The 26,167-nt window shown below is 37.1% G+C and overlaps 1 protein-coding gene across 5 annotated transcripts in view; it reads left to right on the forward strand.

The window, feature by feature from the left end:
• Window positions 1-17,892, forward strand: part of LOC138173633 (echinoderm microtubule-associated protein-like 1) — a 316,387-nt gene extending 298,495 nt beyond the window's left edge. For all 5 annotated transcript variants that reach the window (XM_069103676.1, XM_069103678.1, XM_069103677.1 and 2 more), the window contains 5 exons: window positions 5,228-5,325; window positions 5,442-5,529; window positions 10,031-10,126; window positions 14,290-14,420; window positions 16,106-17,892. In XM_069103676.1, coding sequence (XP_068959777.1) covers window positions 5,228-5,325; window positions 5,442-5,529; window positions 10,031-10,126; window positions 14,290-14,420; window positions 16,106-16,231 — 539 coding nt within the window. In that variant the 3' untranslated portion in view covers window positions 16,232-17,892. The remainder of the gene's footprint in view (window positions 1-5,227; window positions 5,326-5,441; window positions 5,530-10,030; window positions 10,127-14,289; window positions 14,421-16,105) is intronic.
• Window positions 17,893-26,167: the final 8,275 nt, after the last annotated feature.

Consider the following 26,167-nt stretch of genomic DNA (forward strand, 5'->3'; position numbering starts at 1 on the left):
TTTGGCAGCTGATTAGACATGAGGGTGAGACAGAGTCAGAAGTCAAGGGTGACACCATCGTTGCAAATTTGGTTGCCTAGAAGAATAGGAGTACCTTGCCAGAAATAGGAATGTTCAGAAGAGGCTTGGGTTTTGGGTAAAAGAGAAGTTCTGTTTTGGATATGCTAAGTTTGAGATGCCCAGTAGCCTAATACAAGGCTTCTTAAACTTTTTCCACTTGCAGCCTCTTTTCAAGTTTGCTCAGTGTTGGGGCGGCTAGGTGGCACAGTAAATAGAGCACTGGCCCTGGAGTCAGGATGGCCTGAGTTCAAATCCGGCCCCAGACACTTAACACAAAAACTAGCTGTGTGAACTTGGGCAAGTCACTTAACCCCAATTGCCCTCCAAAAAGCAAAAAAAAAGTTTGCTCAGTGTTCCTTGGTATTGTGTGGCCTTAGGGTATACATAGTGTAAGGTGCTGTTTGTTCAAAACCAAGGCTGCAGTAAAGTTGTACGATACAAAACGGGAAAGCGCTGCCAGAAACACCTTGGATTCATTTGATTTTTAATTAATTTTTTTTCATTGCACATTTAGGAACGTTTTATTGTTGCCAAATTTTTCATGACTCCATACAGGGTCGAGACCCACAGTTTAAGAAACACTGGAATAGATAGATGGTAATGTATGACTGAAGATCAGATGTGAGACTAGGGCAAGATATATATATATATATATATGTATATATATATATATCTGATTGATAGTCATCAGCATAGATATAGTAATTGAACTCATGAGTCAATAAGGTCATGAGAGAGTGTAGAGAAGACTTCAACAAGAGAATGTGTATTATATCCCAGAGAAACCTGGGAGCTACTAAAGGTTCTTGAGCATTCCTGTATTGAAGATGTAGAAACTAAAACTCAGACAGGCTAAGTGAATGTTCATCAATGACAGGACTGGGATCTAGCTTTTCCGTCTCTAACACTAGTGCTCCTTCCCACCACACCATTGCTTTTCCCCCGCCCACCTCAGACAGAAAGACAAACCATCCTACATTTTGGTAGATTTCAGATTCCATTCAAAACATAGTGACAATGTTGGTGGCACATTTTTCTCTAAAACTATTTTAAGTTTTATCCTTTTGTTCTAAGTCAATTGTCAATTAAAATACTGCTCCATTGGTTGGACCCAGTTCCTTGAGTTGAATATTGACTCATTTTAACCAGAATCATGCTTAGAAATTCTGTAGTTCACAAGAGAGATGAATAGCGAATCATGGAGAAAAAGGAAGTTTAAAAGAGGAGGATCCATGTCTAATCCTTCATCAAATGTCCTAGTATGAATTTGCAAGAATAGGGTTGTGATCCAAAAGCTTTGGATCAAAAAAGTCAAGATTAGCCCTGATGTTCATTTAACACTTGACTAGACTCTGCATAGGATAGTTCAACAAGAATTTCTGAGATTTCAGAGATCATCTAATGAAACTACTTTATTTTACAAAGGAGAGGATTAAAGTCCTAAGATGGGAAATTATGCATAATCACATAGATTATAAGCAAAATGAAGATTGGGATCCAAGTCATCTGACCCTAAATTGAGTGCTTTTTTGGTGTGCTGTGCCTGATGGATCAGCACTATTTTGCGTGGGTCCCTCCCTCTCAAAAGAGGCGATTCAGTTTCTGATCCTAAAAACAAATATAAATGGAAGAGGAATAACTGGTAACATATACCTCAAACTAGGGAACACTGGGAAATTAAAAGTGATCACAGAGATTTTCTGGTTCCAGTTTCCTACCTCCAGCCTTGCAACTCAGTTATTCTTTAATTGGTATGAGAGTCAGTGGTTGGGGTTTGAGGTAGAAAGACAATATAGTTCGTCTTGGTGTATGGAATTCTCATAAGAGTTCTTACCTGGAAAGGCTAGAGAAATAGTAAGAGGATATCTAGCAAAATGGTTGATGTGGTTCAGGATAATAACCAGTTAGTTCCTATAATATAATGGAGAGGATTCCAGTTATTTCTTGCTATTTTTTTCAGCTAGTATATTCTTACTTATTTAACAGTAGCACTATATGGCTGGTTTATATTCAACAATCTAAATACAGGAACTTGATTGGTGGTGGTGATGGTGGTTCAAAACAGTCATGTTTATAAAACACATGCTTGACCTCTAAAACAATTGAGGGTTCTATAGCTAAAAAGATACAAGCACCTTTGAGAGGTTCAAAGAAGAGCAAGGAAAAAAGGATTCAGGTGTTGGACCACAATGGTGTGACTTACTGTGAACAAAGGAAAATAATTAAAACTATTGACATAATGTTAACTTCACAATTTTTAACATCTTTAAAAACCTTTTCATAAGCAACAAGCCCTCCTTTTCCCAGTTATCCTTTTTCATGAAACCATACTTCTAGCACATTGAATCTTAAGTATACCCTTAATAATCAGCCCATTTTGACTAGTCTAGCTTCAGTTATAACCTGTAGGTTTTCAGTTAAATCCAGAGAGTTCTCAAAACAGTAAAACATCATCATTCCCTCATTAGGGCCATTAGAAGTTTACAAAAATCCCCCAAACGCTTTTTCAGCAGATGTTTTACAAAGTCTAGGGAAAATGCCTAGATTTTATAGGCTCACCAAGACTTCTGACGGTGGTTTTAGTATATATATATAGCCTTGAATGAAATAGTAAGTTTTGTTAGTTAAATTTACCCTTCTCCAGCCTTCAGTACTCCAGACTTTGTATTGTCTTACCCATAACAAAAATGTTTTCTTCCCAAATAGGCAGTAGGTTTGGTTTTGTTGTTGTTATTGTTTTTCCTAGTCTTGTTGATATTACCGCAACTTCCAGACATCTACACTGCATTGTAGAGGAATCAATAACAACCCCTGCAGCTTTCAGGTCCAACTGAAGCACTTGGTTTTCTGAGAGTTAATTAAGTTGTTTTGCAGTACTGTCAATTCTTGGCATTGTTTTTTGTTTTATGCTGCACTTTCCTTTGCATTTCATCAGGATTGTTCTTGTTTTGTTGTGGGCTTGAATGATCCTAGAAATGCTTGACTTCCTCACACTAGTAGTCAATGAAATATCTAGAGTAGTCATTGAAGTGTATTCTTTAAGAGTTTCAACTTTTGGGGCGGCTAGGTAGCACAATGAATAGATCACCAGCCCTGGAGTCAGGAGGATCTGAGTTCAAATCCGGCCTCAGACACTTAACATAAAAACTAGTCGTGTGACCTTGGGCAAGTCACTTGACCCCAATTGCCCTCCAAAAAGCAGGACAAAAAAGAAGAGCTACAACTTTTGTATGTTTCTTTTCAGTAATATCCGTTCTTAAAAACCACAGAATTAGCAACAAAAGATATCAATAAAACATTTATGTATGGCATAAAATCAGCATTCACCTGACAGGAAAAGGAACAGATATTTATCAGACACCTACTGTGTATACCAGGCATTTGCTAAGTAATTTACAAATATCTCATTTGATCCTCACAACAGCCCTAGAAGGTAGGTGCTATTATTATCCTCATTTTACTCTTGAGGAAACTGAGGCAGACAGGTTAATGACTTTCACAGGGTCACATAGCTAGTGTCTAAGGCTGGATTTGAATTCAGGTCTTGCTGCCTCAAAACCTCATTCTCTGTCTTTTGTGCAGTCTTCTTCCTAACTGTGAGGAAAACCATCTTAGTCCAGTTTTATCTAGTCAAAGTCAGGTGTTGTCAGTAAAAGCATGTGTATGAACACAGGTATCAAAAAAATGAGACCCCATCAAAATTTTTCCTGTCCAAAGTACTCTGTACTGGCCACGGCACCAGGAGCAAGGACTGGACAATAGAACAAGAGAGGCTATGCAGTTTCCCCAACGAATCTGACTTCTGTCTCTTCCTCTGTAAACTGAGGGTAGAACTGTGTGATCCAAGGCTCTTCCCAGCTCCAGCATTCCACCAGCTATGATTCTTAACTTTTCCAGCTCAATTGCTTTTCAAGTGTTTGAATTTCTTGGGTCTTGGAGTCACATTATATCTCTTTCTTATGAAATGCAACCTGATACCATGAAGAAGACTCAGGAGAGTCAATAGGCCTGTATTTGAACCCTGACCATAATCTGCACTAGCTGTATGACTGTGGACAAGGGGCTTAATTTCTCTGAACTTTTGTGCTCTCATCTGTAACACAGGAGGATGAATGCTTGAGCTCTCAAACAAGCTTGTTTTAAGGGAAGTCCTTTGTAAACCTTTCAAATAATATAGAAATTTGAGTTAATACTAATGTCTTCCTTAGTAGCTAGTACACATTTAGCCATAGTATAAGGGAAGTAAGTCTATAAGAACATTAATTATCACATAAGCAGTGAAATTCCAATTACTTTCTAGAAGTATATTGAAAATTCTCTCATTTCAAACCATCAAGACACCATTAATTGAAGTATCAGAATTTGACTAACAATTATTTAGATTCTGAAGATCTAAGTCTAATGGAATGAGGTAGAAATAACTCAGTCTAGAAGTCAGGATGCCTGGTTTCTAGTCCAGACATTGCCAAAAACAGATTCCATTTCTGAAGCAAATTATCCCCTCAGAGCCTTTTTCCTTATATCCCTAATAAGTGGTTGTATTTGTTCTCTGAGGTTACTTCTAGCTGTAAAAATTTATGATGATGGATGATAAAAATAGATTTAGAAATTAGATTATTAGAAAAGACCTCAAAAGCTACCAAATCCAACCCCCTAATTTTTCAGATGGAGAAACTAAGGCTTAGAGAAGTTAAGAGATTTGCCCAAGGTCATATATCTAATAAATTTCAGAGGCCCATGATGGGTAAACTAAATCTCAGAGAGGCAAAGTAATTGCCTAAGGTTACAAGCAGTTGATGGCAAAGCTAGAATTTGAATCCAGGTCTTCTGATTCCAAATTCATTGCTCTTTTTACTCCACCACAAGTTTCCAGAAATAGCTAAAATTTGAGACTAAAATGAAAGGTCAGGATAATCAGGGTGGCTTTTTTAAGCTCTGATTCTTCTGTCCCTATTTACCCAGGATGACTAAGTGGATAATGTGCCAAAGGTAAGTTATTCCCCAGAAATAATTTTTACTTTGAAAGAATATGGTAATTATCCATAAGAGAAGAAATCATTGTCTTTGGGGGATTTTGTTTAAATCTGCTAAGGAAACTGTAATAGTAGCCTTTATAAATTTGTGGTTTTATACTTGAAATGTAATTATAATGCACTTTTCTTTATAGATGGAAATTTTTTGGCAATAGGTTCACACGACAACTGCATCTATATCTATGGTGTTTATGACAATGGGAGAAAATATAGTCGAATTGGCAAATGCTCAGTAAGTACCTTTCTTAGTTTGTGATAAATAAGAATGAATTATTTTCATGGTCTGTCTGCTTTGAATTAAAAATGGACAATGGCAGTAAAACTAATAAAATTCACTTCTCTTTCTAGGGTCATTCCAGCTTTATTACTCACTTGGATTGGTCTGTTAATTCTCAGTACCTTGTATCTAACTCAGGGGACTATGAAATTCTTTATTGTGAGTAAAATAAAATCTGGGGGGGGGGGTAGAGATGATATATGCATTTCACTCCAGGATATGTAACAAAGATAGAAACATATTGCTTTGCTATGTGGCATGGGGCAAGCAGAGCACCTCTCCTCTCATGACCTCAATTTCCTGATCTGCAAAATGATGTAGTTGGACAAGATGACCTCTGAAGTTCTTTCCAACTCTCACATCTTAAGATTCTTTCATGCCAAAAGTGCCGTCCAGCAGTGGCTTTTGATGGTCTTTGATTCTAGAGGTTTAGCACTAATATTCCAAGGTTTTATGTTTTAGGGTCTCTTCTAGGTCTTATATGATATGAGTCTGATAGATTTGTCACTACTTAATTAAAGTATTACGTTTGAGCAAGAAAGAAAACAAAATTGTTCAAGTATGGCATTAAATATTCATTCTTTCTGCAGATGACTCCCACTATGGCAGAGTGGGATAGTAGAGGATCAGTGTTTGACGCAGAAAGCCCTGGGAGTCCTATCTAACATGTACTGTCTGTGTGATCCTGAGCAAGTCATGTAACTTCTGAGTATACCAAGCAATTCTCCTAAGATTATAAATTACAAAGCATTGCTGATCTGCTTTGGTTCAGGGAGCTTCCTTACTAGCAGTTACATATGTCACTGAAGTCACAAAAGTGAGAGCTATAGAATGTCCAGAACTGAGGGAGATACACAGAAAAACAAACCTCCCCATGCCTTAGTGTTCATCCCCTGCGGTCAGTGTGACACAATGGAAAGAAAACTGGATTTGAAGTCAAAGGACCAGAATAGGGATGACTTCATCCTTTGCATTTGTATCCCCAGCATCCATCACGATGCCTCACCCAGAGTAGGTGCTTATTGACTGATTAACTGAATCTTGTAATTTGTTTTGTAATCAGAATTTGCAGGTGCAAAGATCTAGTCATATTCTACATTCTTTTCCCTCCCCAGCCATTAACAATGGGGAAATATAGTTAAAATGAAGATCAAAAGGTTTCCTAAAAGGATATGTAATGACCTCAAAAAAAGGACAGCAAAAAGGGTAGGTGTAGAATGGGAAGGCCAGGCAGCAAGTTTTCTTGCTAATAGTACTAAAAAAAAAGAAAAAAAAGACATAGCATTCATATCACGCACTAATAGTACTACTCTTTACCCATCTGCTATTTTTCTGTATTCTGCCTTACTCTCACAAAAGCACCATTCCTCCAATCTCTTCTCTCCATCCCTATACCACTAGCACATCATGGGACCCATACTTGTGTTCTGTTGGGCCTTTATTTGAAAATGTTCCTTTCCTGGTTCTTAGCCCTACTGCAGTGAGGCATATGGATGCCTCAGTGAGAGTTAGAGAAGTGCCACAAGGATGATTAAAGGATCAGTGAATATCTACAGTGCAGGGGTGAAACTAAGAGCTGAGTAAATTGAGGACTTCTTTGAAAAGTCTTATGTAATTTCTTCCTCTAATCAATTTTAGTTGTGAGTGGACAATGATGTTAACATAAGCAACTGACTACAAAGATTGAACACTCATGAAATGTTGATTAATGTTGAATATTGTAATCAAATCAAATTTCAACAGAGTTAATGTGTCACAAATTAATGTTATACATAATCTTTATTGTCCTGTATGATAATTATGCACAAATGGTAAGTGGTTCCCATTAATGATTATGATCACCACTTTTGTACAACTGAACCAATCATTTCTAGAATTCGCTAGGGGGAAAGAAAAGACAAATTAGACACATATAGAAGCTACTCCTAAGTCCCACTGAAGTTCCAAAAGAGGGACCCAAATTTCTCCTTTCTCTAAGTCTCACAGACTGGGACAAGAAGTACTGGCCATCAAGGATACCTGCCCTCAGATTTTGAAAGCCAGGAAAGAGCAGGATTTCCAAGTCACCCTTGGATTCAAACAGGGCACATAAGAAACGAACATTGGCAGCTTTGGCCTTAGACTCCAAGGAGAAAGCAAGTAGGGAGGATGAAGGGCAGGAATAAATTCTTCCTTTCAGCAAGGAAGGGATTTAGTTGTATAATGGTCACAGCTTTCCTCTCTCCTCCTGCTTCCATGGGATAGCTTCTAGAAGCAGTGTGATATAGTAGAAAGAGTACCAGTCCTAAAGTCAAGAAACCTTGGTTTAAATACCAATTCTAATACTTATCAACTCTGTTACCTTATCCAAGTCACCTCACCTCCTGAGTTTTAATTTCCTCATCTATAAAATGGTGGAAATAATAACTACACTGCTTCCCTCACAGAGTTTGTTATAGGAAAAGCACTTTGCAAATTTTTATGTTATATATAAATGTGACTCATTGCAAGAAGAAATAAGTTGTATTATTTAAGAGAAAGTTTTTGTCCATCAAATGTCTCTCTAGCACTGCTTAAAATTCAACCAATATGAAATTCGTGTAAATAAGCAAGACAGAGAATTATGAAAAGTATCTAACAGTTATTCTTATCTTAATGAGAATTGTTGGTGATCTACTTTCCTAACACCAAATTTAAATGTGTTAAGGGAATGGAGACGTTTTAAAGATCCCTAATAATAGTTTACATTTATGTAACATTCTCTACAATACCCCCCATTATATAGGCAAAGCAGATATTGTTTTCTTTTTTTTCCCAGATAAGAAAATTCAGACTCAGAATCACGTGGTTAGAGTAACTATTAGAAGCAGGATTTGGAGCTAGGTCTTCTGACTCCAAGCCCAGTATTCTTTTTTTTATTTACTTGGAGTTTACAACATTCAGTTCCACAAGTTTTTGAGTTCCAAATTTTCTCCCCACCCCATAATGGTAGCATGCAATCTGATATAGCTTCTACATATACCTTCACATTAAATATTAGTCAAGTTGTAAAGAAGAATTATAACCAATGGAATGAACACCAAAGAAGAAACAAAGCAAAATGAAAAAAAAGAGAAAAAGCAGTTTGCTTCAACCTGCATTCAGACTCTGTAATTCTTTCTCTGGATATGGATAGCCTTTTCCATCATGAGTCCTTTGGAGTTGTCTTATAAGCTTGTATTGCTGAGAAGAGCCATTCTATCAAAGTTAGTCATCACATACATGATGTGTCCGTAATTGTGTACAATGTTCTCCTGGTTCTGCTCCCCTCACTCAGCATCAGTTTATATAAGCCTCTCCAGGTTATCATGAAATCCATCTGCTCCTCATTTATTGTAGCACAATAGTATTCCATTACATCCATATACCACAACTTGTTTAGCCATTCCCCAATTGATGAGCATCCCTTTGATTTGCAATTCTTTGCCACCACAAAAAGAGCTACTATAAATATTTTTGTACATACAGGTCCTTTTCCCATTTGTATGATCTCTTTGGAATACAGCCCTAGAAGAGGTATTGCTGGGTCATAGGGTATGCACATTTTTATAGCCCTTTGGGCATAGTTCCAAATTGTTCTCCAGAATGGTTGGATCAAATCACAACTCCACCAACAATGCATCAGTGTTCCAATTTTCCCACATCTTCTCCAGCATGTATCATTTTCCTGTTTTGTCACATTAGCCAATCTGACCAGTGAGATGTGGAACCTCAGGGTTGTTTTGATTTGCATTTCTCCAATCAATACTGATTTAGAGCATTTTTTCATGATTATAGATATCTTTAATTTTTTTCCTCTGAAAACTGCCTGTTCATATCCTTTTACCATTTATCTATTGAGGAATGACTTATATTCTTATAAATTTGACTCAGCTCTACTTATATTCTAGAAATGAGGCCTTTATCAGAGACACTGGTTGTAAAAATTCTTTCCCAATTTTCAACTTCCCTCCTAACCTCAGTTACATTGGCTTTATTTGTACAAAAGCTTTTCAGTTTAGTGTAATCAAAATTATCCATTTTGTGTTTTGTAATACTCTCTGTCACTTGTTTAGTCATATATTATTCCTTTCTCCATAAATCTGACAGGTAAACTATTCCTAGCTCTCCCAGATTGCTTATAGTATTAACCTTTATATCTAAATTGTGAAACTATTTTGATTTTATTTTGGTACACGGTGTAACATATTGGTCTATTCCCAGTTTCTGCCAAAGCCCAGTATTCTTTTTAGGACATTACACTACTTTAGGAGAAGATGGACCTAGATAGGAGGAGAGGAGGCCGTGGGCAGGCAGAGGACAGTGAGAAAACTGCATACTCTGAGTGGTGTAGGAATGAGGAGACCAGAAGATAGGAGAAAGGCACAGAAAGAGATGTGAAAACTAAGCAAGAAATGATCTTACACTTAGTATGAGTGATTTAGGGTAGGTGTTAGGAATGATTTTTTTCATAGTGACTATTGGTACCACATAGAACTGATTACTCAAGGATGTTGGCTGTGAAGCCCCTTTCTGAGGAGAACAGGTAGAAATTCATACTTGAGGTCATGAAGGCAAGAGATGAATCAAGTCCATTTTAGTGTTTCAGTTCATCTCTTATATTTAGAGCTTAAACCATTAGTTCATTTCTTTTCTTTTTTAGGGGTCCCTTCTGCTTGTAAGCAAGTTGTAAGTGTGGAAACAACCAGAGATATAGAATGGGTTACATACACCTGTACTTTAGGATTCCATGTCTTTGGTAAGTTTCTTATAAACTTTATTAAGCAAGAATGTTTCTCTATTTATTTTCCAACGTTTTTTAATCAATGCAAAACTGTTTCTCTGAGTCATCACCTTCCTTCCTCCCATTCCCTCTTTCCTGATCTCCAAGCCAATCTGAACCACTTGCTTGCCTAAACTAACTTGCAGACCTTTCTACCCCAATTAACTATTAGGATCAGAATTTACCACTTTGGGATCCTGAAGAATTCTAGTGTACCAGATTTGTCTAGCTTCATGTCTCTCCTCTGGTATTTCTTCAGCCTCCTTCCTTTGAAGAACCTGAGAATTGACTGAAATTTCTTAGATCCAAAACAATATGGACACACTAGGTGATCATATATCATTCTCTCTATAGATTACTTAGCTACATTAGACTGAAATTCTTGAAATGGGATATTTCACTTCTTTATAATTTTTATCTTCAAGTTCTGTCCCCCAGCATGTGGGGTTTGTTGTTGACCTGTCAGGAGCAGCCATCATTTTATTTTTGTCCCAGGGCCATCCCCTCAAGAATTGGGTTGGGAGGCCTTCTCACCCCTAAACCTACTGTCACACATAGGGATTAGGCCTTGCATTACCAATCCATCTTTGAAAACAAAAGTACCTCAGCCCAGCAGTACCAACAAGTGTCTAGGTGGGTAGAAACCACAACTGATAACTAGGGTCTTGCCCTAGTACTTAATCCTTTCATCATCTCGTGATTCAGCAGTGTGATGGGATGGATTTGGAGACCTCTTCCTTCAATAGTCTGCTGTCATGTGTGGGGGCATTACCTATTCTGCAGTGTTTCACTAACCCATATAAGAAAAAAAACAACAACAGTGGCTTGGCCTTCCATAATCATCAGTTACTTAGATATCAGGCTACTCGAAATTATGACCCCCATCAGGACCAGGGCCTCGAACACTAAGCCAATTTGAGAGCAAAGTACATACTCAGATTCTTAGTAGCTTCTGAATACTGGTCATCCTGCATCATCTTGGGATGAAGCAAAGGAACTGGAACCAAATATAAAGTTAGTCAGGCTCCTGGGTGTCTAATCAGATATTTCCCAATTCAGATACCTAACCAAATTATTCTTCTAATTCAAGCTTTTCTTCCTTGATTATTGGAGAGAGAACAACAAACTGACCCTATCCTCTCTCATTATAGTACACTGAAAGATGGCTTCAGTAATCTGGTTCTTCCCCCACCCTATAGCTTTCAAACTCCAACCTCCTCTCCCCAATCCTTGTTATTCTAAGTTCAGAAAAACCTTTCTCATGCCACCAGTTCCTCATCTTTCATCTCATCTATCTCAGTCCTACACTCTCCAATCCCTGTTCTTTTCTTACTGTTGCCTTCTTTGAGCTCTCCGAAACCCTGGTTCTGTTGCTAACAAATTACCTCTCATCCTAGACCTCTTCCTTTTCACATCCATTGAAAGAGGACCCCCTCTATATTTCTGGCTACTCTTTAATGTAGCAGATCTTCTTTCTTTCTTAGTCCCCAGCACAGTGGGTCAAATGATAAAGTAAATGTACTCCTTGATCTTATTGCCTTTTTAAAATTATTCCTTTTGCCACCATCACTCAAACTAATTTTTTTAGGTTCACTCTGTATCATCCTGTTCAGATTCTTGTGGTAACTTACTAGTGTCTAGGTCACTCTTTTTCAGTCTTCCTCTCCACACCAACCCTTTCCCTTATACTCAAGAACTTCAGCATACATGTTGATGGTGCCTCTAACATCTGTTCCTTGAAAAAGTGTGCTTCCATTCACAGCCCTTGTGATGCCATAGCTCCCTTTGCTGACTACCACTGCATGTGTTGTCTCCCCTTTTAGAATGTAAGCCCCTTAAGGGCAAGGGTTGTATTCTCTAACTGTATTCTTAGCAGCTAGCACAGTCCCTAGCACACAGTAGGAACTTAGTAAATACTTTTTATTCATTTATTCATTCATCTCATCAGATATCTGGGTCCAAATTATCATCTCTATGCAGATGACTCACAAATATAGTATGTGAATGTTATTTGTAGATTTTATATAAATAAATGTATATGTGTGTATGTATTCTATTCATTTTTATGTATGTGTGTGTGTGTGTGTGTGTGTGTGTATACACACACACAATAGAGATGGGGTAGGGGGGCAGTAGGGAGCAAGAGGGAGAGCTCAAGTCCTAATCTTTGTAGCCTGAAATCACTACCAGCCTTATAAAACAGGACACTGCAAATACACATCTAAAATCTAATTCTTCATCTCCCTCCCATACTAACCAAACCTGCACCTCTAAACTTATCTAGATCTGCAGCAGTGCCAACATTCCTCCAGTTTCCCAGATTTGCAACCTCCCTCATCCCCAATATGCAAGTTTCCAGGTCTTTTTTTATTTTACTGTCACAATATAGCTCACATCTTTACCCTTTTTATCTGTTTCTGTTGCCAGCAACTTAATTCTAGGTGTCTCACCTGGACTATTGTAATAGCCTCCTATTTGGGATTTTTCCATCCTTTCCCTCTCCATCTCACCCTCCACAAAGCTGCCAAAGTAATAATCTTCTTAAAGCATAAATCTGACCATATCACTCCACTGCTCAAAAATTTTAAATGGCTTCCTATTTCCTTTTTAATAAATTTCAAATTCCTCAGCCTAGTATTTAAACCCTCCTCAAACTGGATCCAGCTTACATTTCTATACTTATTCCACATGATCTCCCTTCAAATTCACTATCTTCTATCCAAACTAGCCTCTTTACTATCCCTCTCTCTTTCCCCTCTTTCTCATTTCTGTTTCTTAGAAGCTTTCCTTCTGTCAGGGATGAACTTGAGTACCATTTCCTCAAAAATACAGAGAACAGTCCTCTTCCCTTCCTCAAAGTCTCTTTATTACTTTATGTACAGGTTGCAGAATATGTGAATAGAATGACTGTTTCCTTTTTTGTATTTTTTGATCCTCAGGGCGTTGTATATAGTAGGAGCTCAATAAATGCCTATTTTACTGAATTGAATAGAAATCTTTACAAATTGGAGATGAAAGTTCTTGTCTATCCTACAAGGATGCTATGAGGATCTGGTGTATATTGTAAAACCACAATATGAATATGTTGTTTTGGTTACTCAGATTTAGTTCTTTCTGATGTGATATGCTTGAAAGTATAGTAAAAATTATGTAAATATATTACAGTGATTTAGAGAGAAAAAGATTTATCATTTATATATCACTTTGTACTTAAGTGCTTTTACTTTTCATTTGCTCATTTGTTCTGCCCAGACGAGAAGCAGATTATTATCCTCAATTTATATAATTAATCAACAAGGATTTATTAATTGGCAGACATTGTATTAGTAACCGGGGATGCAAATACAAAAGTTAGATCGTGCCTTCCCTTAAGGAATTTAGATTCTACATATGAAGAAACCGAGACCAATAGAGAGGCAGTGACTTGCCCATGGCCCTGCAGATGGCTCTCACCTAGCTATGATGGTTTTCGAAGTCCAGTATTCTCCCCACTGTCTCACACAGCCATGAGCCCTGGGTCTGATTCTCCTCCACCACCATTCTGCTGCTTAACTAGCTGTATGTCCTCAGATCTGTCATTTTCCTTCGTGAATTACAGTTTCTCTGTTTGTAAAGCAAATGGATTGAACTATATCATCTCTAAGACCCCAGCCAACTCTAAGATTCTGTGAACTAAAATCTGTCTTCCAAAATGAATACAAAAGTCTTGAGTCACTTGGAAAGATTTGCTTCCAGCTATTAATCCATAAAGTAAGGTTGGGGAACCTAAAGCCTAAACTTCAGTTGGAATTAAATCCTTAGGAGAAAGAAAATAGCATAAAATATGAAATGTTTTTTCCACTCTTTGTGGCAAATGTGAACCCAAAGGTGTCACAGAAGAGAGGTTATGATATGACCCCTGACTCCTATGGTTCCAAGTAGCTTTTATTTCTTGTCTGATATTAAGAAACCTATACTTCCATGATTTGTTGAAAATAGGCTAATATGGAAAGATAAAAATAGGAGTAGAGCTTGAGGTAGCATTGACCTTCTGAAGCTGTAGATCCAAGGCCGAATGACTGTATTTTTGGTGGTATTAAAGAAATGTTAGTTTTAATGACACAAAAGAATAAATATGTCAAAACTCTGCTCTATTTCAGGAGTATGGCCAGAAGGCTCAGATGGAACAGACATCAATGCTGTTTGTAGGTCCCACAAGAAAAAACTTTTATCAACTGGTGATGACTTTGGCAAAGTACATCTCTTCTCTTATCCCTGTTCACAGTTCAGGGTAAGGTGTTGGTTTAATAACCACATTAATCTAATCTCATCCTTACTCTTCAGGAGAAGTTCAGTAATTATCTAGCAAACAGGGAAGGATGATGGCTTGGGATCTTTTTAACACCTTTATACCTTACCATGTAGGGATTTGTTTCTTATTTGTATTTTGGACCCTTCCTAACTGTAGAATCTCTTTCTGTACATTTTAGAGTCTTGGCTAGGCAACCATCTACAAAAATTTGGCAGTGATTCTGCCTAAATTCAAGGATGACCCAGAGCAGACAATCTCCAGTTTTCTAAAACAACCCATACACCCTGCCACCACAAAAATCAGAAAACATTGGGATGAATAAGAACGATTGTGCTTGATGTTGTCATCGCTGTCATCATTATTCATAAAAACAATCACTATATATGTTACAAAATGTAAACTGAGTTGAGACTGTTTCCATTTTTATGCCTTTCTATGCCTAGTACCTTAGACTTAGGAACACTTAAGAAATGTCCTTTACATGGAATTGAATTGAAAATTTTGCAAATTGAAGGGAGATGAAGGTCCTAGTCTTAGATAGCAGTTAAAGGTCTATAGCCCTGTGAGGTAGAGAGATCTCTGTTTTTAAAATGAGGAAATGGGGGCGGCCAGGTAGCACAGCGAGTAAGAGCACCGGCTCCAGTGTCAGGATGACCTGGAGATCGAATCCCAGGCTCAGACACTTAGCATCCACCCAGAAACACCTGGCCGTGTAACCTTGAGCAAGTTACTTAACACCGATTGCTTAAAAAAAAATGAGGAAATGGAGAAAAGATTGGGAAGGAAACAAGCATTGATTAAGTGCTTACTGTATGCCAAGGACTGTGCTAAGCACTTTACAAATATCATTTCATTTAATAGGATTTAGACTACATGATTTTCTAAGGTCTTTTTCAACTCTGAGTTTCTACTCTATAATAATTGATTGATGGAATATCATAGTATAGTGGAAATAGTGCTAGATTTGGAGTGAGAGAACTTGAGTTTGAATTCTGCCTCTTCTACGTATCTTCTAGAGAAGTCTTTACCAATCCCCCTGAATATCAATGCCTTCCCTCTGTTTATTAGTTCCAACTTATCCTGCATATGTCTTTTCTGTACACAGTTGTTTCCATGTTTTTCTCACTTATTAGACTGAGTTCTTTAAACTGAGCTGAGACTGACTTTTGCCTTTCTTTTTTCCCCCAGCATTTAGCACAGTCCCTGGCACATAAACGGTGCTTAATAAATATTTGACTAACAGACTACCTTGTGACCTTGAGCAAGTCACTTTATCATTGTGAGCCTCAGTTTCCTCTATAAAATGTGAAAAAGGGGGTATAGGGGAGCAGCTAGGTAGAACCAGGAAGACCTGAGTTCAAATCCAGCCTTAGGCACTTGAAACTTACTAGCTATGTAACTCTGGGCACACTTAACCCCAGTTGCCTCAAAAAATAAAATGTAGTATGATGGTGTCTGAGGAGCCTTCAGGCTCCAAATTTATGATCTCATCATTATGTTATAAACAGTTATGCTACAAATAATGTAGTTGTGCTGAGAACAAATAGTGCTCTGTAGACAAAGCAGGGCACACTTCTTAATAAATGTTTGAATTGAATTGAATTGAAACATTGTCCATTATAAATGTTTTATAAATAATATTTCACTTTCATATTGCTTTGTAGGCTCCCAGCCATGTATATGGTGGACACAGTAGTCACGTAACTAATGTAGATTTTCTATATGAAGACAGCCATCTCATCTCCACAGGTGGAAAAGATACAAGTATTATGCAGTGGCGAGTCATTTAGCATGGACTTTAGCACTAATACACATTGATAAACATGTAAAGATGTCCTGTGTAGGCTGCATATTGAAGATCCCTATGTGCAGTTGAGCTTGGTCACTGTGATTTTTTTTTTGTTTTGTTTTGTTTTGTTTTTTAAAAATCTTACAAACCTCAGGAAAATTTTGCCCTCTGCCAGTTACCTTAGCTTAGTGAGTCAATATGTGTCACTTCGGGGAAAACAATTTCTATTTCTTCTTTTTGTTGTATGATATATGAAACAGTACAAAGTTAATATAAAAATGACTCCACAGTTTACAATACAGTGATAACAGCAAAAGTAACTGGTAAATACTTTTCTATGCTCTTCAAAAATGGTCACAGAATGCCTTTTAAAATAGTATATCTATATAAATATATATGTTCTTTACTAATTCACCATCTACACTACATAGATCTGCCTGTTTCGAATATTTATAGTAATACTGAGGTATTGAATTGTGGCTGTTGTTGATTAACTTGTCTGAAAAGAAAGAGCCAACTTAGAAGCTACCAAGTGACTAACTAGTGCAGTTGAGTGCAGGCGCACCACACGGAATGGAATTAAGTGGTTCCTCCAAAACATTACACAGGGAAGGGATTGCATAGAAATAATGCACAATGGGGCAGAGGTGCCATGTTGCAATAGTTTTGTGACATGACGGTGGGGTTTTGTTATAATGTGCTAAAGGACGTAATTGTGAAACATTGACCTTGGGGTGACATTATTTGTGCTATGCCTGTATTTAGTTTTATTTGGTTGCATTCTTTAAGGTATGGCATTAAAGTCTCCTGGGCTGGGAGGAGGAGAAGAGATGAGAGGATCATATCCCTTTTTTGTTAAGCAAATTCTACTCCAAATTAATTTAAATATATCAGCAGGGTATGCAAGTATTTAACTGATTCCTATAAACTGTACTGCCTAACCAAACTAAAGCCAACCTTTTAACGTGCATATAAAACATATGTTCTGTGTAACCAATTACAAGCCCATTAATGATTGAGACATGTAACTACCATAATCTGTGTAATTAATTGGCATGAAATGATATTGTACTTGCATAGGACTTTAGCAATTCATGATAAATGGCTAAGGCTAGGCTCTACTTTTTTATGCTTATGGATATTGTATATTTGTATTTTAAGACCAAGTAAATCAAGTGAAAAGGATTTCTTTTTAAGTGTACCATAAAGCTATAGAGGAAAATGGAAGTCTTGAAAGGCTACATGAAATATTAATGTGCAACTTCTGGTCCCTGTCTTTTGTGCATGGGTGGATATTTATAGTATGAAATAAGATTGTGGTTTGCAATGACGTAATAATGGAGTTGGCATAAATTGTCAAGAAGGCCTTATCAATCTTGATTGTGTGACACAGATTGAAATTTATTGTTTACATTGGGGAATGTATCTAAGATTTTAAAATAGAAGAGTAATTAGCAGACTCTTAAAAGATAATATTAAAATTTTGCTTGTTCCATACAAGTAAATGTGTTGAATTCTTTGATCTCTCCAGCACTGGTTTTTTAGAGTGGTTGATGAAATACAAGAAAATAAGTACATTTGGAAGCATTTTTTTTATTATTACATCTCTGGCCTGCTATATTGAAAGTGCAGGTCACCAATAAACATCATTCATCAAAAAAATTCATTTGTTTGTATCTTTAATATCTCTCTGTTTATACAAATAAACCATCCATGATCCTGGAAACTAAAATTGAATTTCTTATCCACTCTGTGGCTTAAATGCAACCAATATTATCCAAGCCTTCCTAGTAATTACTGAAATCCTTTAGTTCTTAAAATGGTAGTGCATAAATTGCAGTTACTTAAATTATGAAGTTATCCATCACGGCATAATGTCAGTTTTCACACATAGATTGTTGGAAATCTTCCATTCACGTGGACCTTCATACATGTAGGAAAGCGATATGAAGTAAGACTACAAAGAGGTAAGATCATAGATTTAGAACTGGAAGAGAAACCCCCTTTTCTATAACTAAGGAAAGTAAGACCCAGAGAGGTCCTATAACTTATCCACAATGATACTGCTAGTTTGAAGCAAGATTTGAACCCAGATCCTTCTGAACTCTGGGTCCAGTATTCTATCCATTGTCACACTACAATGCTAAGTTATGGAGGACCTTAACTCTAAATTATGAAGTTTGAATATGTTCATTAGGCAAAAGGGAAAGACTGAAGAGTGGGGGAGTGGAGAGACTGAGTGTGCACAGAGTGGATCAACCTGGTATCAGAAAGAAGCATGAAGTCAAGAGGAAAGAAGAGAGATATGGGAAGACTCATGGGTAGGCTACTGCAATAGTCCAAACAAAAGGTAAAGAAAGCCTGGACTGAGGTGGTAGTGATGGTGAAAAGAAAGAAGGGGCAGAAACAGTGGATGTTTCATAGGAAGATTCTGGGAGGTTGGAGGAGTAAGAGATTGGAGAGAACCAAATCCCACTCATAAATTCCCGAGAAAAGCAAACCTACAAGAAATTTCCCCCAAAAAAATGTTGAGGAAAAAGGAACATTTGAAGAAAGGAATAAAATTGTAGCATAATGGGAAGGAAAAAAAGTAAAAGAAGCAAAGGCAGAAACACCAAGGGGGAGAAAACATACTGAAGCTATACTAGTAGTGGCATGAAAAATAAGGCTAAAATATTTTTCAAGCCTCATAGTAAAGTCACCAAATCAACAAACAAATGAAATTAGCAAAAATATCACAAGATTGAATGAAGGGGGAATGGAATGGGATTAAAGAATCTCACAAAAGATGATGATGAAACCCAACAGATTAGAAATGCCCTCAGAGAAAACTAACAAAATAATAAATTCAATTAAAAACAAACTCATTTTACTACAAAACAGTGATGGAAATGAAGAATCAGAAAAACAAGCCCCAAAATTAGCTCAATTAGAAACATTTTAAAACTATGCAGAAATTAAAATGAGAAAGGGTTGAGATGATGGAGCCATCAATTTATTGTTTATTTTTATTATTTATACAAAATAATAAATCCATATAAGGTTTTTAAAAAATGAAATAATATTGGGGAATTTATCTACTAGAACCCCAAGTATCAACTCATTGCATATGTTAGATTCAGAGAGTTCAAGAACAGTATGTCTCTGGGTCCAACAGTAGAGATTCCCCATGGCTATGATTCAACCTTAACTCCTCCTAATTCCATAAGAGTCAGCAGATGATGATTTTCTGAACCAGGGAAAGGAAAAAAATGAATGCAAGATGTGGACAGATATGGCCTGTGCCCAGGACAATAGGCTAAAAGGAAAAAGTGCTAGAAATCCAACTAAGGTTAATAATCCTCTCTCCCCCTTCCTCTAGGTTACTCAGAGTAGGGACCCATTCAAATCAATCCCTATGTCCCTAATTTGGAGAAGCTAGAGTCCCAGTTGCTCATAGTTGGAGTCTGTGCAGCAAAGTAAAGAGGAGGAATTAACTAGTGAGGAAATAACCCAGAGGTAAGAAGTAACTGAGAATACAGGAGAAAGGCCTGAATGAAAACCTTGTTTGTAAGCAGATAAGCAATAGAAAATAGAAATAAGAAGAAGGAAGAGGGAAAAAAGGAGTACCTTAGGAAGAGGCCAGGTAATATTGAACAGTGTAACTTAAAGCCCAAAGATCATGTAACAAGAATTTTTTTTAAATAATGAATAACGATTTTTTAAAAATAGGAATGAATTTAAATGTGAAAAATTAGATCACGATGTGGGCACTTACAGGAGGTTGGAGGTTTGGCTTTGGTTCCAGGTTAGAGGGGAGAACTGAAGATCTGGGGCAAGAGGCACCATTTCCTATACCCCAGGCTTAGAGGTGATTACAAAAATTAAGCTATTACCACAAAAAAAATGCACCAACAAAGGAGGAAGAATTCAACCATAGAAAGCTATTATGGGAATAGAGATGACCAGGGTTCATCTTCAGAGGAGGAGATTGAAGTAAAGAAACCCCCAAAGAGTAATGTCAATTGGTCACCTGCACAAAAAGAATTCATAGAAGCTCTTTTTAAAGACTTTAAAAATCAAATGACAGAGATGGAGGAAAACCTAAAAAAAAATAAGAATAACCCAAGAAAAACAAGAAGGGTATGAAAGGAAAGTCAACCAATAAGAAAAAGAGATCCAGAATATTAAGGAAGAAAATGATACCTTGAAAATTAGAATTGGGAAAAGTAAAACCAATGAAATTATAAGACATCAAGAAATAATTAAAATATAAATAATGAAAAATAGAAGAGGAAGTACAATATCTTATAATAAAAACAACAGATTTGGAGAATAGATCAAGAAGAGAAAATATGAAAATAATCAGACTAACTGAATATTACAATTGAAAAAAAGAATCTTGATACAATAATATAAGAAATAATTAAGGAAAATTGTCCTGAAGCATTAGGACAAGGGGGGAAAGTAGAAATAGGAAAAAAAAATCCATCAATCATCATTTAAGAGAGATCCTATGAGGAAAACTCATAGGAATATCATAGTCAAATTCCAAAACCCCCAGTTCAAGGATAAAATATTAAATGCATCAAAATTAAAACAATTTAAGCAATTAGAATTGCACAAGACCTATCAACAGAGACATTAAAGGGCCACTGATCTTGTACACAACATATCTAAGAGCAAAAGAACTGGGGCTCCAGCCGAAAATATCATACCCTGCAAAGTTAAGTATTAGCCTAAATGGAAAAACAGAATATTTGATAAACTCTAAGACATTCAAGACTTCGTTTAAAAAAATTCTGAACTTAATAGAAAATTCGACATACAAAAAACAGGAGAAATATAAGGCACACACCAAAGACTGATTATAAAGGATTCATAAGAACAGACTGTTTGCTTTTTATATATGTAAAATGTATGTCTAAGATTCTTATTAATAATTGGGTAGCTCAAAAGAAATATTGAAGCAAACCTGAATATGATATGAATTTTAAAAGTAAAACCATTTAGGAACAGCTAAAAAGAGTAATTATTTTATACAAATGAGGTACAAGAGGAAGAATTGATACAGAGGAATTAGATGGAGGGGTAGAGCTGGTAGTTCTAGATAACTTGCTTTCATCGGGCATGGGTTCAAGAGGTAACAATACCGGGGCGGCCAGGTAGCACAGCGAGTAAGAGCACTGGCTTCAGTGTCGGACTGACCTGGAGATCGAATCCCGGGCTCAGACACTTAGCACCCACCCAGAAACACCTGGCCGTGTAACCTTGAGCAAGTTACTTAACCCCAATTGCTTAGGGGCGGCCAGGTGGCTCAGTGAGTAAGAGCACCGGCTCCAGTGTCGGGATGACCTGGATCAAATCCGGGCTCACATACTCAGTACCACACCCAGAAATAATTGGCTGTGTAACCTTGAGCAAGTTACTTAGCCCCAATTGCTTAAAAAAAAAGATGTAACAATACATATTTGTTTAGAAGAGTATATAAGTCTTCTAAATTCAGAAGAAATAAAATGGTAGGGGCATAGGGAGGGAGAAGAGGACAAGGAAGGGATTTTTAGAGGGGAGGCTGAGGGAATAGGTAAAAGGTGGGTATAGAAGGATGTTTAGATTTGGAGGAATGGGAAGATAGGGTAAGGATCCTTGGAGGGGGGGTAGGCAACTAATAGGGCAAGGTAGTGGGTAGAAGTAAAGGGAGTAGAATATGTTTGGGAAAGTACATATCTGTATATGTATGTGTGTATATGTGAGTGTTTATGTCTGTACTTATTTATAGCTATAGGAAAACATATCTAAACTTTATTGTAGCCTGGGGGCAGGGGAAAAAAAGAACAAAGTAAAAAAGTGCACAGCAGAGAACAAAAGAAAACTCACAAGGAAGCAAAAAAAGATGGTCAATTCTCAATACAATGTGTATTATTTATCATAAGGCTTTCTTGAAATGAAAATTTATAATATTTTGAATCATCTCATGTCCTGCTATGCACAACATGTTCTTATTTTTCTTTCTAACTTTGTATTTAAGTTCCAATATTTAAGTTTATGACACATGTTTGTTTCTTTTCTCTATTCTGTATTTGTGTTCTGGCATTTGAGTCTAAAATAAATTTTTTTAAATAAAAAATAAATAAATACAAACAAAAAATAGGGCTTGATGCAGAATTTTAAAACGGGAGTAAGGGGAAAACATATGATGGATAGTATCTCCAAAAAGTTCCAAGAGAGGATAATGAATTTTAAACACAAAAATAGTAAAATAGAGGGAAAATTTTTCAGAAGAAACAAAAGAAAACAAGAATTCTATACAAGCCAAAATGACACTTTGAAGAGAGAAGGTACAGAGATAACTTAAGGATCATAAGTCTCCCAGAAAAGCAGGACAAATAAAAAATCCTGACTGCTATACTACAAGAGAAAGCAAGACTGTCCAGAACTTCTGAATACAAAGTGGTGATTATCTTAATACACATGTCACTGCCAGAATAAAAAAATAAAAAAGACATAGACACATACTTCAAATTCTAAGGCATATAATTATCAAAATTCACAATTTCAATACAGAAATTTTTGCAAGAATTCTGTAAAACTTCAATTTGAAGAAAAGGCAATAGAAGGAAGATTTCAATTAACACAGGATTCTTCATTAATTTCAAAAATAGTATATTCCCACAAGCATAGAAGCTCAGGCTGTGACCCCAAAAGAACATATCTTGCAAACCTGAACCTAATCGATGAAAAAGGTGGAGTTTCAACAAAAGAGAAATATGTGAATCATTTCTAGGGAAAGAAAGGAGATGTTGGGCATGTAGCCAAGCACTCTGCTAAGCATAGGATACATAGAAAGACAAAAGGTAATCCCTGTTCTCAAGGACCTCGCAGGCTAATGGGGGAGACAACATGCAAACAAATGGTGTCTACATATGTGTGTATACATGTGTATAAGTATGTATGCATGCATACATGCATGTGTGTATGCATCTACACACATGCATGTATGTGTATACATACAGAATAAACTGAAGTTAATCATAGAGGAAAGGCTTCTTCCAGAAGATAGGGTTTTTAGCTAAGACTTGAAAGAGATCAGAAGGTAGAAATGGGAGGGAGAGAGTTCTAAGCATGGGGAACAGCTATTGAAAATGACCAGATTTGTGAGATTGAGGGGATGGGAGTGGGGGCAATGTCACTGGATTGAAGAGAATGTGGATGGGAATTACCAAGGGTCAGACAGCTAATACATATCTGAGGTAATATTTAAGGTGATCTTACATAATTAGGCAAAGGGAAGATGGAAGAGTAGAATTAATAATATGAACCAAAGTTCCTGAGTTCCTACAATTAAATCAATAGCTTGTATTGGAGGGAATAAAAGAGTAGGAGATTGTACAAATTAGGAGACGAAATGAGGGATAAATGACAGGTGAACAATGGGTGCCCCCCTACCAAGTCTGTAAGCAAACAATGAGGGGATAATTCCTTTTGGTCTCTCAAAAAAATGGAGGTGGGTCTATAGGAGAATAGAATAAAATAAATGCAGCTAAAGGATTGGAAAAGGAGAAGTGGGGGTCAACCCAGAAGGGGAAAGGAAAGAGTACCAGTAAAGAACATTCTCATAGGAAAGACATATGTCTCCAATAAGAGACTGAACTTCTAATATGTTTTGCATATGTGGAAGTTGCACATTAAAAGACCATCTTTTCTTAGAAAGGGTTATACCACCCTAGACCAAATCTCACCTGAGGAGAAAAGATATATGATTCCCCAAGAGTACCTAGCACCCATACTTGATAAGATGTGTATGGCAGGGGCAAGGGAAGGAAGAGGAGGATGACTTAGAAACAGATAGATTAATATGACATTAAGAATGGCATATTCTTCCTTTTACCCTACATAAAGGCAGGAGTTAAAACTGGGTCTCATAACTTAAAGACACCATACAACACTGCTTCCATTCAACATTACTTCCTTCATGAATTGATATTTCTAAGAGTAATGTACAGGGGAGATCAGGGGTATGATTTACAAATACAATAACAGAAGAGAGCTCAAAACTGGTACCCCAGAAGCTTTACCTCCATAAGGGTCAATGAATATAGCACATAAATCAGAAAATAACACTCAGAATTGACAAACAGAAGAGAAATGATGAAAAGGGCAAAGCAAAATGTATTGGGATAAGATGAAAAAAGTTACTGTATCAGCAATGCCATATTCACAATGCCTATGGAGATTACAGATATGCTGATATAATTATCCATCACAAAATACATCATGCTTGCCATATGGGGGAATAAACTAGAAAATTTATTAAGATACCAAAAGACTGAGTCCCAAAACCAGAAAGTGAAAGCCATCAGAGTAGTTATGACATTGGCACAGGTAGATAAAGTAGAAAGCACCCACATTTTCAAGCCTTTAAAACAGAACAGGCTACCTCAGGCAAAGGTCCTCCTCTCCCCACTCACAGCAACCACCCAGCGTCCGGGAAGCGCGCTCCCAGCAGCTCCGGCCTCTGACAGTCCTCAGCAGGAGTCCTTAGCAGAAATTCTGGCTAACTCAAAAAGGGCTTCACGCTGCCGCTGCCTCTGCTGCTGCTGCCGCCGTCGCCACCACCGCCAGCCACCGCAGGAACTCTAGTTTGGCTTCCGCTTTCTCTTGCTCCGCCCCTTCCTGCTACATCAGCAAATCCAATGGGGCATGGAAGATCTTTAAATCCCATAACCCTTACAGTTACTTAAAGTAAAAGACTGGAGGAAAGGCAGAGAGAGGGTTTCAAACCACCCAACTAGGCAGAGAAAGAAAAGTAAAAAAAGAGAGAGAGAAAATGGAGAAAAAATGGATATAAACAAAAATAAAGAATCTAGATGAAAACTGCCTCCAATAGTTTAACATATTTGTGATCTCACTGATATGGCTACTTCCTCCAATAAGTACAAATCACAACTCATCCATGCCTTCTCATTCTTGCATCTCTTGTCCATGTTCTCATATAGAACCTCCATGAGGGGTTTGCTAAGGGCTCTTTCTAGATGTCTAGATAATATGTGGATAAGAATGGAGCACTCATTCTGTTTACGGGACATCCCCTCGCTATTGATATAGGACTGATGTAATTTTTCTAGTCCACATCACTTTTCATATGCAACTTCTCTTTAGTTATATGTTTTAACCTACACATAACCACCATGAGCTTCTCCACTGTCCCTTAAGAAACCATGAACTGTAGTTATTTGTAAGTTCTGGTGGTCTATGACTCAGAACCATGTAGCATCAATGGAAAAATATGGATATTTAAAAGATAAGCCTTTGTTCCAGGGAGGAACCTGGAGTACTTAAAATGTTACTAGTTCACTGTCCATTTTTTCAATGTCTCTTCAAGACTGTGTGGTTTGTCCTTTGTTCTTGAAGAGGATCATGACATCAGGAAGATGTTGCCATGACTTTCGGGTGAATTGGATTTAAGTGAGGGAGCTCTTCAAGAGATGAATACTGATGAATCAGTTCTATGGATTGTCCAACCAACTGTGTATCATAATCTTGGTAACAGTCATTCTTCATCCATTTGCATTTTTCCTTTTGAGCAATTCAGCAAAACTCTTTTGAGTAATTATTCATCTTTTTTAGGAGGTTCTGCAATGCTCCAGTGCTTGGTGCAATGAGCATGATGTCATCAGCATCTTCCATGATGGTGGTCAATATCTTTAGTGGGCATGTCCCTTTTTATGTATCTCTTGCTTGATATTAACGGTCTAATGATCATCTGATAAAGTTTTTTTTCTTTTGTTACATCTTCCAGTGAATCTCAATGCTAAATTTTTAAGTCAAAAAATAAGCAGTGGAATCTTGTATGTTTTACTCTTTTCAATCAAACCTGATTGTAAAGATGTGGACTGTGGTAAAATAAAACTTGAAGTACACCCATTCCCTTTTGAAACTTCCATCAACGGTGCCCCAT

Source organism: Petaurus breviceps, unplaced genomic scaffold (assembly GCF_028583685.1).
Source record: "Petaurus breviceps papuanus isolate PSGF00001 unplaced genomic scaffold, PetGlider_PUasm1.0 63, whole genome shotgun sequence".
In the NCBI taxonomy this organism is placed as follows: domain Eukaryota; kingdom Metazoa; phylum Chordata; class Mammalia; order Diprotodontia; family Petauridae; genus Petaurus; species Petaurus breviceps.